Source organism: Balaenoptera ricei, chromosome 16 (genome assembly GCF_028023285.1).
Source record: "Balaenoptera ricei isolate mBalRic1 chromosome 16, mBalRic1.hap2, whole genome shotgun sequence".
In the NCBI taxonomy this organism is placed as follows: domain Eukaryota; kingdom Metazoa; phylum Chordata; class Mammalia; order Artiodactyla; family Balaenopteridae; genus Balaenoptera; species Balaenoptera ricei.
The window spans coordinates 61,326,933-61,339,759 of NC_082654.1; the positions used below are offsets into that span (position 1 = coordinate 61,326,933).

The 12,827-nt window shown below is 34.5% G+C and overlaps 1 protein-coding gene across 10 annotated transcripts in view; it reads left to right on the forward strand.

Moving 5' to 3' along the window:
• Positions 1–12,827, forward strand: part of PPP3CB (protein phosphatase 3 catalytic subunit beta) — a 47,442-nt gene that overhangs the window by 15,948 nt on the left and 18,667 nt on the right. For 9 of the 10 annotated variants that reach the window (XM_059899345.1, XM_059899346.1, XM_059899337.1 and 6 more), the window contains exons 4-9: positions 2,940–3,051; positions 4,860–5,005; positions 5,274–5,413; positions 5,516–5,593; positions 5,699–5,793; positions 8,574–8,699. In XM_059899345.1, the coding sequence (XP_059755328.1) occupies positions 2,940–3,051; positions 4,860–5,005; positions 5,274–5,413; positions 5,516–5,593; positions 5,699–5,793; positions 8,574–8,699 (697 nt within the window). The remainder of the gene's footprint in view (positions 1–2,939; positions 3,052–4,859; positions 5,006–5,273; positions 5,414–5,515; positions 5,594–5,698; positions 5,794–8,573; positions 8,700–12,827) is intronic. The other variant, XM_059899339.1, reaches the window with a different exon arrangement.

Below are 12,827 nucleotides of genomic sequence, written 5' to 3' on the forward strand. Positions count from 1 at the left end.
GCTTTATATACTTGCCCAATTATTTCTACAGGACAGATTCTTACAGGTAAAATTGTTGGGTAGAAGCTCTACAAATAGATAAGTGTGTTAGCATTAATGTGTTTCAAGCATATTCTAAGCACTTAATACACATTGATTAATCTTTACAACAAAGTTATGAGGTAAGTACTATTATTTTATCCATTTTATAGAGGAGTCTGAGGCTTGGAGAGGTTAAATAACTTGCCCAAGGTCATATTGTTAGTAAGTGGTGGAGCTAGGCAGTTTGACTCAGCCTGTGCTCTTAACCATCTCCCCCACTAGATACTGAAGCTTTAACCTGGTGAATTTCCATGCCGATTACTGTTGTTTAATTCTCCTCCAGTGTTTTCAACTTCCTTTCTGAGGTATGCTAGGATCCTTAGTGGGGAAGAGCTCAGGGCTCTGTCCACCCAAATTCCCTTGGGAATTTTATTATCCTTAGTTCCTCTTTCCATTCATAGTTTCATCATCAGCCTCCTCAAACTTCCCTGGAGCCTTCAAGAAAATTAGAAAATTGCCCTCCTTAATAAAAAGATTGGGGGCTTTTTTTTTTAAAATTATATTCTGATTGGGGGCTTTGACAAAAACAATAAAATAAAAAATTTTAGGAAGCTTAGTTGGTACCTGAGCGTGTCGGTATGTATGTCTTTGTATTAGAGGGTTTAGTAGCTGACTCTTTTAATATATTTTATTGTTATAAAAGGAAAATAATAAAGAATCAGAATAAGGAAAAAGGACAGGTGTTTAATAAGTATTTCCCCAGTTTAATTATTTTTTTCTTGTGAATAAAATGAAGATGTGAATAGTTACACATTTCATATACCTTAACTTGTTTAAAATAAAGTTTGTGGGAATTCCCTGGTAGTCCAGTGGTTAGGACTCTGCACTTTCACTGCCAAGGGCTTGGGCTCTATCCCTGGTTAGGGAAATAAGATTCCGTAAGCAGCGCGGCCAAAAAAATAAATAAATGAAGTTTGTTTTTTCTTTTTGTATATGATTATGTAAACCAAGCTTATTTACATATGAAATAGTCTTTCCTTTTTTTTTTTAACCAAATAAGTAAAATGTGAGTCTGTTTCTTTTTTAATTTATTTTTAATTTTATTTTTTTAACTTTTTTTTTTTTTTTTTTTAGTTTATTAATTAATTTATTTATTTTTGGCTGTGTTGGGTCTTCGTTTCTGTGCAAGGGTTTTCTCTAGTTGCAGAGAGCGGGGGCCACTCTTCATCGCGGTGCGCGGGCCTCTCACTGTCGCGGCCTCTCTTGTTGCGGAGCACAGGCTCCAGACGCGCAGGCTCAGTAGTTGTGGCTCACGGGCCCAGTTGCTCCGCGGCATGTGGGATCTTCCCAGACCAGGGCTCGAACCCGTGTCCCCTGCATTGGCAGGCAGATTCTCAACCACTGCGCCACCAGGGAAGCCCTTTTTAACATCTTTATTGGAGTATAATTGCTTTACAATGGTGTGTTAGTTTCTGCTTTATAACAAAGTGAATCAGCTATACCTAGACATATATCCCCATATCTCGTCCCTCTTGCGTCTCCGTCCCACCCTCCCTATCTCACCCCTCTAGGTGGTCACAAAGCACCGAGCTCCCTGTGCTATGCAGCTGCTTCCCACTAGCTAACTATTCTACATTTGGTAGTATATATAAGTCCATGCCACTCTTTCACTTCGTCCCAGCTTACCCTTCCCCCTCCCCGTGTTCTTAAGTCCATTTTCTACGTCTGTGTCCTTATTCCTGTCCTGCCCCTAGGTTCTTCAGAACCATTTTTTTTTTTTTTTTTTTTTTTTAGATTCCATATATATGTGTTAGCATACGGTATTTGTTTTTCTCTTTCTGACGTACTTCACTCTGTATGACAGACTCTAGGTCCATCCACCTCACTACAAATAACTCAATTTCGTTTCTTTTTATGGCTGAGTAATATTCCATTGTATATATGTGCCACATCTTCTTTATCCATTCATCTGTTGATGGACACTTAGGTTGCTTCCATATCCTTGCTATTTATTGTAAATAGAGCTGCAGTGAACATTGTGGTACGTGACTCTTTTTGAATTATGGTTTTCTCAGGGTATATGCCCAGTAGTGGAATTGAGTCTGTTTCTTATGTTAGGTGTATTTAGGGAAAAATAGCTGCTGTTTTAATATTTAGCTCTTTTAATATTCTTTTTATTATTCTTTTAATATGCTTTTTATTAAAAAATTGCATTATCTTTGAGTCATTTCACATAATAAGCACCTACATTATATAAGGCAACATTCATAACCAACAATGTAAACATAAAGCATGGTTATTCTCTTCATTAGGCAGCATGGCATAATGTTTAAGATCAGAGGATCAGAATCCTATCTCCATTACTTAGAGGTTTTGTGATTTCGGACAAGTTACTTAAGCTCTTTGCTTCAGTTTCCTCATTTGTAAAATAGAGATAATATTATATACTTCGTAGGGTTGTTTGAGGAATAAAGGAGGGGAATTAATTATATAGTGCTTGGCACATTATGAGTACTCAATAAATGTTAGCTGCTATTATTTTTGACATTGTTATTGTTTTATTTATTGGTATACCTAAGGAGGAGACCAATCTGCTAATTGTTTTTACAGCAAACAATTTGTAAATCTAAAGTAATTAAATTATTTGACTCATTCATTCAACAGATATTTATTGCTCTTCTACTATTTGCTAGGTGCTTTTCTAAGAGTGGAGAATCAGAAGTGAATAAGATGACAAAGTCCTTAATTTCATGGAGCTTATGTTTTAGTAAGGGACAAAGAGAAGAAGATAATAAAAAGATAATGAAGAGTGATAGAGATTGTAAGGGTAATAGGGTTAGAGGAAAAGAAGCAAAGATCAAACAGCTTATTTAAACAAAAATATAAGATTAATTCACTGGAAACATTTTCTTTTGTAGTGTGTCTTATATTTATGGGTCCTGAAGATTCTATACCCAAGCACATTATTTCTTCTGAGAGGCAACCATGAATGCAGACACCTTACTGAATATTTTACCTTTAAGCAGGAATGTGAGTACTGCCATGAGAAATATTTTCACTTCCTCAGTATTCTTTTGGAGTGATGTGGGTAGTAAGAGTTTGAAGATTTTACAGTGCAACATGTAAGAACAGATTTTGTGTCCAAATGTGTAAAGCTTTGAGGAAGATTGTCTGGCGTTCTCTAGTGTTTAATTTTATTCAGATGTTTTCATTTCAGTATTTCCTATTAAGTTTGATTTTTACATATGTACCTAGGAACAGTTTTGAGCTCTGTATGTAGTTTTAATGTTAGAATTATTTTTTCTAACAGGATGAATATAAACCAAAAGAAAAGAAATGTTGCGTTGGAGATTTCTCTCCATCAATATTGAGGCATTCCCATGAAAATTCTTAGCAAATTAATTATCCTGTCATCATTGCAGATTGTTTTATATATTTTTTAATTATGCAGATTGTTTTAAACACACTATTAATGAATGGAAGGTCTTAACCTACAATGTTTACCCCATTTCTCTCTTAAATTATTATGGCTGTGGTAATCTAATAGCTATAAGCAACCATATGGTATGGAGCAGTGTTTGACCTTTTTTCACACCTCATAGCTGTGTACTTGTTAATATTCATGGCTGTATTAAGTCTTAGAATTAAGATTTAAAATTAGAAATAACTTCAGAATTATTGAGGCTCAAAACATGATTCAATAAAGATCAATATAGTGATGGATAATGGCAGAGGTGGCAAACTCATATAACTTCAAGGATCAGGTGGGTAACCTAAAGAATATAAGATGAGACCTGGAAAGTGCATGCTTGACCTAAAAGCAATCAAATTAAAATTTTTATTAAACCACAGTGTTGGAAAACAGATCTGTCAGCAGACTATCAGTTTATAACCTCTGGTTGCTGGATATAGATTTTCTCATATTTGAATGTTACAATATTAAAAAGTGAAGTAGGAACTAAGTTCTCTTTTTTCCTTAGATAAAGAACAAACCGTCCGCCAAAATCCCACCCAAAACATAAAATATCCAGGAATTTAAAAGTATAAAGGAGCAAGGGAATGTGTATGATATCTACTTAAAAGTAGATGAGAGTTTAATTTGGTAGAGTCTTTCTTGTGTTATATTGGCTTCTTGCTTCACTGCCCATTTTAAGTGTTCATTGTAGGCTAAAGGAAACCCTCTGCTCCTCCAACATATGAATAAAATCTTTTTTTTAATTGGATAGACCTTGAGTTTTGTTGTGGTGATATAGTAGTCTTGCCTATAACAACAAAGTAGTCACTGACTCTTAGAATAAAATAAAGTATTAACACTTTTAACTTTTAGTTCTAATTTTGCCTTTCTTGGCCTATAAAGGTAAAGAGTTGAACTATTTTTAGAGATTTGGCTTATTTATTTTTAGTAACATTTTATGACTATCTGCTGCATACACAAAATAAATTTAGAGAGAGCAAATATTTTGTCTTCACAAGATCAATAACATTGCTTATCCTTCTTGATTCTTATGGGGCAAGATGCTGGCCTTTTTTTAAAAAAATTTTTTACGCAGTAAAATTTACTCTTTGTGGTGTTTAGTTCTGAGTTTTGACAAATGAATAGAGCTGCCTACCACCACAGTCATGATACAGAAAAGTTTTGTTGTCCCTTAAATTTCTCCCTGCTGCCTTTTTATACTCACCCCTTTACCCAGTCTGAACCCCTGGCTGCCACTTGGCTGTTTCCCTTATCTTTAATTTTCTTGCCTTGGTTTTAATAGTCGTGTGTATACACACACACGTTTTCAAAATGATCAACAAGTTATGCAGTTTTCAATTATTGAATTTTTTTCTTTTTCTAGGTAAAATTAAATATTCAGAAAGAGTCTATGAAGCTTGTATGGAAGCTTTTGATAGCCTGCCTCTTGCTGCACTTTTAAACCAACAGTTTCTTTGTGTTCATGGTGGACTTTCACCAGAAATACACACACTGGATGATATTAGGAGAGTGAGTATATATTTTAGTTCCAAGAGTTGATTCCTATTTATAGTATTTTGTTGGGTAGAGACTAGAAGCTTCAAACCTCTCTTCACTGCCAAGATTAGGTAATGGTAAAAATTAATATACTGATATTTTATGGAAATATCTTCTAACCATTCAGAACAATGTAGTACGGACAGTATTCAAAGTTGGTACCACTTTCCTATGTCCATTCCATTCTCACTTTTTGACAAGTTATTTCTGTTCTTTGTTTCTTTCTTTTCTTCTTTCACAGTTAGATAGATTCAAAGAGCCACCTGCATTTGGACCAATGTGTGACTTGCTATGGTCTGATCCTTCTGAAGATTTTGGAAATGAAAAATCACAGGAACATTTTAGTCACAATACAGTTCGAGGATGTTCTTATTTTTATAAGTAAGGAAAAATATCCAAGTTTAATCACATTGTAGTTGTTAAAATAGCATATGCTTCATATAGAAAGTCATTATTTTACTTAATTTATTCTTTTCCCCACAGCTATCCAGCAGTGTGTGAATTTTTGCAAAACAATAATTTGTTATCGATTATTAGAGCTCATGAAGCTCAAGATGCAGGGTAAGAATTCTGTTTCCCTGACCCAAATTAACACCTTATGTACAAATCAAACTTAGTAACCATGATTGATGCTTTACGATGCATATTAAGCTATTTGTTTTGCAGCTATAGAATGTACAGAAAAAGTCAAACTACAGGGTTCCCTTCATTAATAACAATTTTTTCGGCACCTAATTACTTAGATGTCTACAATAATAAAGGTAAGATGTTGTTGATAAAAAAAATTGTTAAACGACTTAATATATAAATTGACTTATTTTTTTGAAAATATAATAGAAAAGGGGTATTGTTTGAAACTGTAACTATCCAAATCTCATTATAAAAAAGTATAAGATATAAGGGAGGGGAGAGGGCAAGAAATAAAAATCCAAAATGTGAAACTTAAGTCATATGTAACCATTCCACAACTTGTCATTCACAAAAGCTGCCTTGTGAAAGAATGTTCTGAGGTAACTACGTCAAGCAAAAATAAACATGATTTTCTCAAACTCCCGTTTCTTAAATCTTCCCCCTTATAGTCAAGAGAATGTTTTCTTGTTTGCATAAAGCTGCTGTTGCTGCTTTGACCATTTCATGTATTTGTACCGTATAGTTGTTTATCATGTCTCTTGTTTTATGTTCCCTGATCTAGGTTTTCTTTCCCTTTCTTATTCCCTACTTTTATCTCTACTGCCCCATGATGATTTGTAGTTGAGGCTTTGATTAAGTCAATCTGACCTCCTTTTCAGGGATACATTCTTCCCTTTCCTTTCTTTTTACTGATCTTTCTTCCTTTTTTCTTACGTCTTTTTAATTTACCTTCTGTTCTAGTGGTTCCTGTTCCCCCTGCCCCTTCCCTCCAAATTTGCTCTGTCTATAATAACTGGGTTTACTTTAACTTTGAACACAGTTTATTGAGAGATAATACCAAAGGATCTTAATCTAGTTAAGTGTGTGCCAGGGACACTGAAGATGAGCTTGAGTATGTTTATGTAGTTCACATTTTCAGAAGAGGAAATTAAGAAGCCAGCTTCTATTCTGTCTTGACATGTCTGGAATTCAGTTGACTATGCCATAGTTTCCAGGGTCAGACTGGAGTGGTTGTACCAGGAGGAAAGAACAGAAGGTTAAAGACTTTTAAAAGTACATTTAGAGAAATAATGAGGTCGTTGCTAAATATGGGTTGTGGTGTGAGTTCAAAAGAGGAGTGGAATAAGAGTTTTTGGAAGAGTATAGATGATAGTTAAAAGATTAAAACATTTGCCTGAGATCAGACAGTAGCAAGCTGTATAATAACTTGGAAAAAGAGTATGCTACAAGAACTCCATACTATATTAATTACCAAAACAACCATACCATTGACATTAACTGAGTTGGTAATCTTTAGAAGCTAGTATCATTGCAGCCTCCAAGGATTATGCCAGTGCTAAAATAGTCTTTTAAATTATATTTTGGTTTATACATTTTGATGCTTCTATAAAGATACCTAATGAAGCATGGCTTCATTTTTGAAGAGGAACATATCTAAGTTTGGATGCCATCCTCAGAATTGATTTGTTACATTTAACTTTCTACCTGTAACCTCCCCTTGTCAGTACTAAAGGAGCTAGTGTTCAGTGCTCGGTTGATTACTGCCTTACTGGTTGTCCTTCGTCAGTTTAACTCAGGAGGTTAAGGGATCACTTTTCTTAGTACTCAGAAAAGAAACTCAAACCATTGAATCTGTCTTGTCAGAATCAAATGTCTCTTGGTAGTTCTGATTCTGTACATAGTGTTAATGACTTGAGTGCTTACATGGTATGGGATATGTTTGTAATGTTTCATTCCATCTGTAAGGCAATTTTCTAGATTCTCTTTTTTAAAGCTGAACGCTTGGTATCAGCCCTTAATTTCTGAGGCTAAATTTAAAATATGTTTATTTCATGGGAATTTCATAAGGGAAACAAACATATTACTTTTGACTCTGTATGAGCTAGAATGCTAGATCTTGGAATTTAACATCTACATTTCAGTGCTTTACATTAAAATGAAAAAAAAAAAAAGTAACCACATAATTATTATAGTATCTACAAAGCATTTTATACTTTTATGTACTTTCATGTGAAATACATTCTCTGACCTTAGACTTCTGAGGTAGGCAGGGTGAACATATTAGTCTTATTTTATAAATGAGAAACAGATTAGTTAAATAATTTGCTAACTATTGTACAGCTAGTATATGCTGTAGCTTAGATTAGAATCTAGCCCATCTAGTCCAGTGTCCCATAAAATAATATAACTAGTGACTGAAATCTATGTCAGGTTAATTTAAGGTATTGTTTATATCAACTTATGAAACATTAGAAAGATACCTGAAATTGAGAAGAGTATGTTACCTGTGGGTTATTTGGTTATAATATTTTCTCTTTTGGTATTTTAATGGAATTTTTTTCTATATGAAGTAAAATATTTTTTGTAGTAGTTTCATTTGATTTCTTACAATACATGAAATAAGTACATTCCTACATTCATAAATAAAATGTTCCAACTTTTTTTTCTTTTCTGTTTTTTTTTTTCTTGCTTTATTTCCATTTAGCTGTCCTTTTCAGGTTCCTGCAACTAAAAAGACCCTCTTAAATTCTTCCAACTTGTATGAAATTTTAAACCTAGAAAATTGTTCATTGTCATTCTGTGTTTCCTCTAAAAACTGAGTTTTCACAATTTTGGATTTAGTAAAAGTGCATGTTTATCATTGGATTATAAAGTAAAACAAACATTCGAGAAAGACTGGGAATTTCATTAATAATGACAAGTGAAGATCTGACTATGCTCTACATAAAAGTGTGTTAAAAGCAAAAGTGTGCTACTACTAAAAATTAATTCCTACCTCCCTCTACTAGCCCTCGTTCTACTCACCCCTTGATTCCCCACCCCCTTAAAAAGATATTTTCTGCTTATATGTGTTTTAGACTTTTAGAGCTAAAGGCAAATTGTTACATTGACATTCAGACTTATCTTGCAGCTGCTGTATTAAAGTATGAAAATAATGTGATGAATATTCGACAATTTAACTGTTCTCCACATCCTTACTGGTTGCCCAATTTTATGGATGTCTTCACATGGTCTTTACCATTTGTTGGAGAAAAAGGTATGATTTTTATTAAAAAAAAATTGTTTTATTACTGTTACATTTACTCCAGTTTACTATTGCAGGCATATACTACTTGCTAAAGGAAGCTGAAGTCTAATTTCACTGTGGCTACAGCTCTACTTGTGTCAGTGGGTGTGGATATGAGAGCCTCAAAGATATTTTAGTTAGCTGTTTACAGCCCCCATGTGAGGGTGTCTGGAGGACTGGGAGAAGACTTATAAATAGCCTGATGTTGTCTTCAGCTGTTGGGTTTTCTTTCTTTTTTTCTTTAGCTTAAATATTTTATGAAGGAAAAGAGGGATAGCTTTGCTTTGGAATGGACACTTTTACATATTTTAACACCACTTTTGGGGATGTCATGGCAATTCATGGGAGAATTTAATAGGCCTCATTTGAGGCAATATTAGTCATTTTTTTTAGCAGTTCTGTACTCTCAGAAATGATAAAGAGAAATTCAGATTCTGACCTAATATTTCTTCTCCTGTATAAAAAAATATGTGTACAATTTTACTGGTAATGCTTTTCTGATAATTTAGAGATTCCTATTACTATGTATTTAATAGGCTTTTTTAAAAAAATAAATGCTATTTAAGAGATTTTGTTTTTGTATTTTATTCTAGTTCTATAGAGTTCCTAAGATTTCCTTACTTTATCACATTCTTCTTTTTCCATTTTAGTGTTAATTTTCCCACGAGGCAATACCTCAGTTTCCATACGTGGAATATAAGAATATTAGAGTACAGACATGATTGTAAAACATTTTGTTCTATATCCCTCTCGATTTTTTCTCACCTCTTCTGTGTTACAAAATGTTCCTTCCTGTCTGAGATATGTTACTTCTGCCAAGGCAATTTTTTGTTCTGCAATTCAGAGTTAATACTTAAACTGTGTATGTTAAACAGGTTTTTTGCAGATTGCCTTTGGTCTTTGTCAGTTATTCCGTAGGTCAACATTAATATGGAGATAGAATTACCCACTTTAGCATTTGAGAAGGAGGCCAGTAAAGGGCTTAGGTGCAAGGGATGCATTACACTTATAACCTTCTATCTTTGGTATATGAGAAATAGTTCAATGATAGCATCATCAGGCTGAAGGAAATTTAAGAATTCATCTTGCTCATTCTCCTGCCTCCAGGAGGAGAATAGTTGCAACACAACTATTTTAACGTAGTATGAGTGGGGTGGGGTGTGGGGAGAGCAGGGAAGATAAGGTAGGAGGAGAATGGATATTTCTAATTTGATTTTCTGATGCCTCCACAAAAAAGGAAATATTTCATTATATCTAATCTAAATGTTTATGCTATGAGTATTCAAACAAGGAGAGAGGAGATAATAGGTTTTCTCAATGAATGCACCTATCAAAAACCAGGACATCATAGAATTTTAGATCTCATAGTATACTTAACAATCATGTAGTCTAACTCCTTTTGAGAAATGAGAAAATTTAATCTAGTTTCTGTGGCTCTCTCATAAGTGAAGAAGAACAGTGGGATTCAGGGATCCTACATTTGAAGTCTGCTACTCAGTGATCTTCTGTTCTTTTTTGCCACTCTGAATCATCTTAGCTATTGTGAGGACGTGTTCAAACCCTTTGACCATTTTTGTTGTTTTTCTGTGGATCTTCTCTAAATTATTCATATCTTTCTAAAAATGGGAATCTCAGATTTGAACATTATACGCAAATAGAATCCTAACCAATGTTGAGCACAGTAAGAAAATTTTCTCAAACTCTTTGCCTAGTTTTCCATTTTAATACATGTTAGCTGTTTAAATAGCCTAACTACTTCTTCATTCTCATGAAAATTTTCTTTTGGTGTGAAAAGCAGCAAATGGCATTTCATTTGATTCCACATCGAAAAAGCCAGTTTGACTCTGATCTAGTCCCTGGGAAGCAACTAACCTAACTAAGCCAGAGGCTTCCTTGGAGTCTGGTTTAATCCCAAAGTTAGATGAAAGTAGTGTTTTTTAGCCTTTTGGGGGCTTTTTATTTCGTTTTTAAAAAATGTTATGTTGTAAAATTTCCAGCACGATACAAAGGTAGAGCGAATAATATGATGAATTCCTATGTACCAATTACTCAGCTTCGACAATTACCAAATCATGGCCAATACTGTGTCATTTATATCCCCATCCACTACTCCCCATCCCACACCTCAATTATTTTGAATCAAATCTCAGCTGTTATTTTTTGTATCTATAAATATTTTAGAATGAATCTCAAAGATAAGGACTCTTTTAAAAAAAAATTAAAGTACACAAATACATTTATTAATTTCTTAATACAAAACCCTTTTGAGAATCTGGTGAAAGTTACAGACTTTTCCTCCAGAAAATTTCATGTACGAAATATATGTACCATCTGTACATATGTAACATTTTGAGGATGCTTACAGATCTGAAGTGGATTGGTAACCCCACTCAGGCTTATTGGCCCCAATTTAAGAACCTCTGTTTCAGAGAGTTCAGCATGGTGTGATCTTCCGTAGAAGGTCATACATGTAGGATTTGTTCATTTATTAGATTTTTTTGGAAAGTCTGTTTTATTCAGGGTACTAAGGATACAAAAATACAAGTAAGATATTGGGTCTCTGCAGATTAATAGGGGACTAAAGATACATAAGTAATGATAAAATGTAATATGGTAAGCGCTCCAAGACAAGCATAGTTTTATAGGAATTAACAGGAGAGAGGAGATTATATCTGTCAGAGGGATTAAAGTAGCATTTGAACTGGGGCTTAAAGAATGGTGGAATTGTGCTGGTAGATGTGGGCAAGAGAATTCTAGGTGAGAGAACTTCCGAAGCCTGAGTCTGAAAGGAAGAAAGCATAACGTCACTGACAAATGTTGAGGGGTTCAATTAGATTAGCAAGTAAGATGTATGAAGGACAGTAGTAGAAAAAGAATGAAAAGTTAAGTCAGGGTTAGATCAGGGGGATCTTGATCACTTAAACAGAGAATCTGGAACTTTGATAAATAGTGGGAAGCAACTGCAACAGAATATAATCATGATAGTCATTTAGAAAAATTACTCTGGTGAAGTGAACTGGAAGGAAGACTAGCGATTGGGAGACCTGTTGTGAAGCTTCATCAGGAGTCAAATGGAAACATAATGAAACCCTGTTAGCATTAGGAATGGAGAGCATGGGAGAACTGCAAGAACTGTCGAAGAATCAGTGAGACTTAACAAGATTGCATGTTTAAGAGGAGGGAATGGTTGAAGATGGCTTGGATGTGTTGAGTCTGGTAATGATAGTGCTATTAACACACTCTGATGAAACTTCTGTTATTCTAGCAACCCCTTACTTCAGTTATAGCTTCTCTTCATCTTCACTGGAATTGCTAGGCCTTTGACCATGTTGTTTTCTTTTTAGTCAGATGCCCCCTTGCCTCTCTTTCTTCTTAACACACCCCCAAACTCCTTTCTCTCGTTTTTCTACTTTGTTCTATAAATGTTAGCCCCAGTAAAGTCTAACTATCCATTTTTTCCATTCTTACAGTCAACATATAAAACACTGTTGGAGATATTTATACAGCCTTATGATTTGGTACCACCCTTTGATTTCTAGCATTAGCTAGGCTCTCAGTAGTACCCAAACATCCTTTATGTCACTAGTCTGCCTCCTCACTCATTTCTGTTAGGAGATATTCTAAAATTTTATCTTTTTTACTTAAACATTTTCTTTTTCTAGCCGCTTCCGTTACTCTCAGAGAGAACACGTACCATTAATGGGAGCTTTCTGTACTGACTGTTCTCCTGCTTTATAAATTGCAGTCTTTTTTTTTTTTGTCCGTGCCACACCGCTTGAAGGGATCTTAGTTCCGCAACCAGGGATTGAACCCGGACCCTTGGCAGTGAAAGTGTGGAGTCCTAACCAATGGACTACCAGGGAATTCCCAATAAACTGCACTCATCTTGAATTCTTATCCTGTTGAAGATGTGACCCTTCTCTCCAGGGCTAGCCTTTCTAACTTGTCCTTATATTTCATTACCCTTCTGCTTTTTCAGGAAACTTACTTTATTATTTACATCTTCTATATCTTCAAACTCTCTCTGCTAAGCTCTTTTTGTAAATTGTTCAAATCTATCTGATCTTTAAATAAAAAATAAATAACATTTCCTTTATC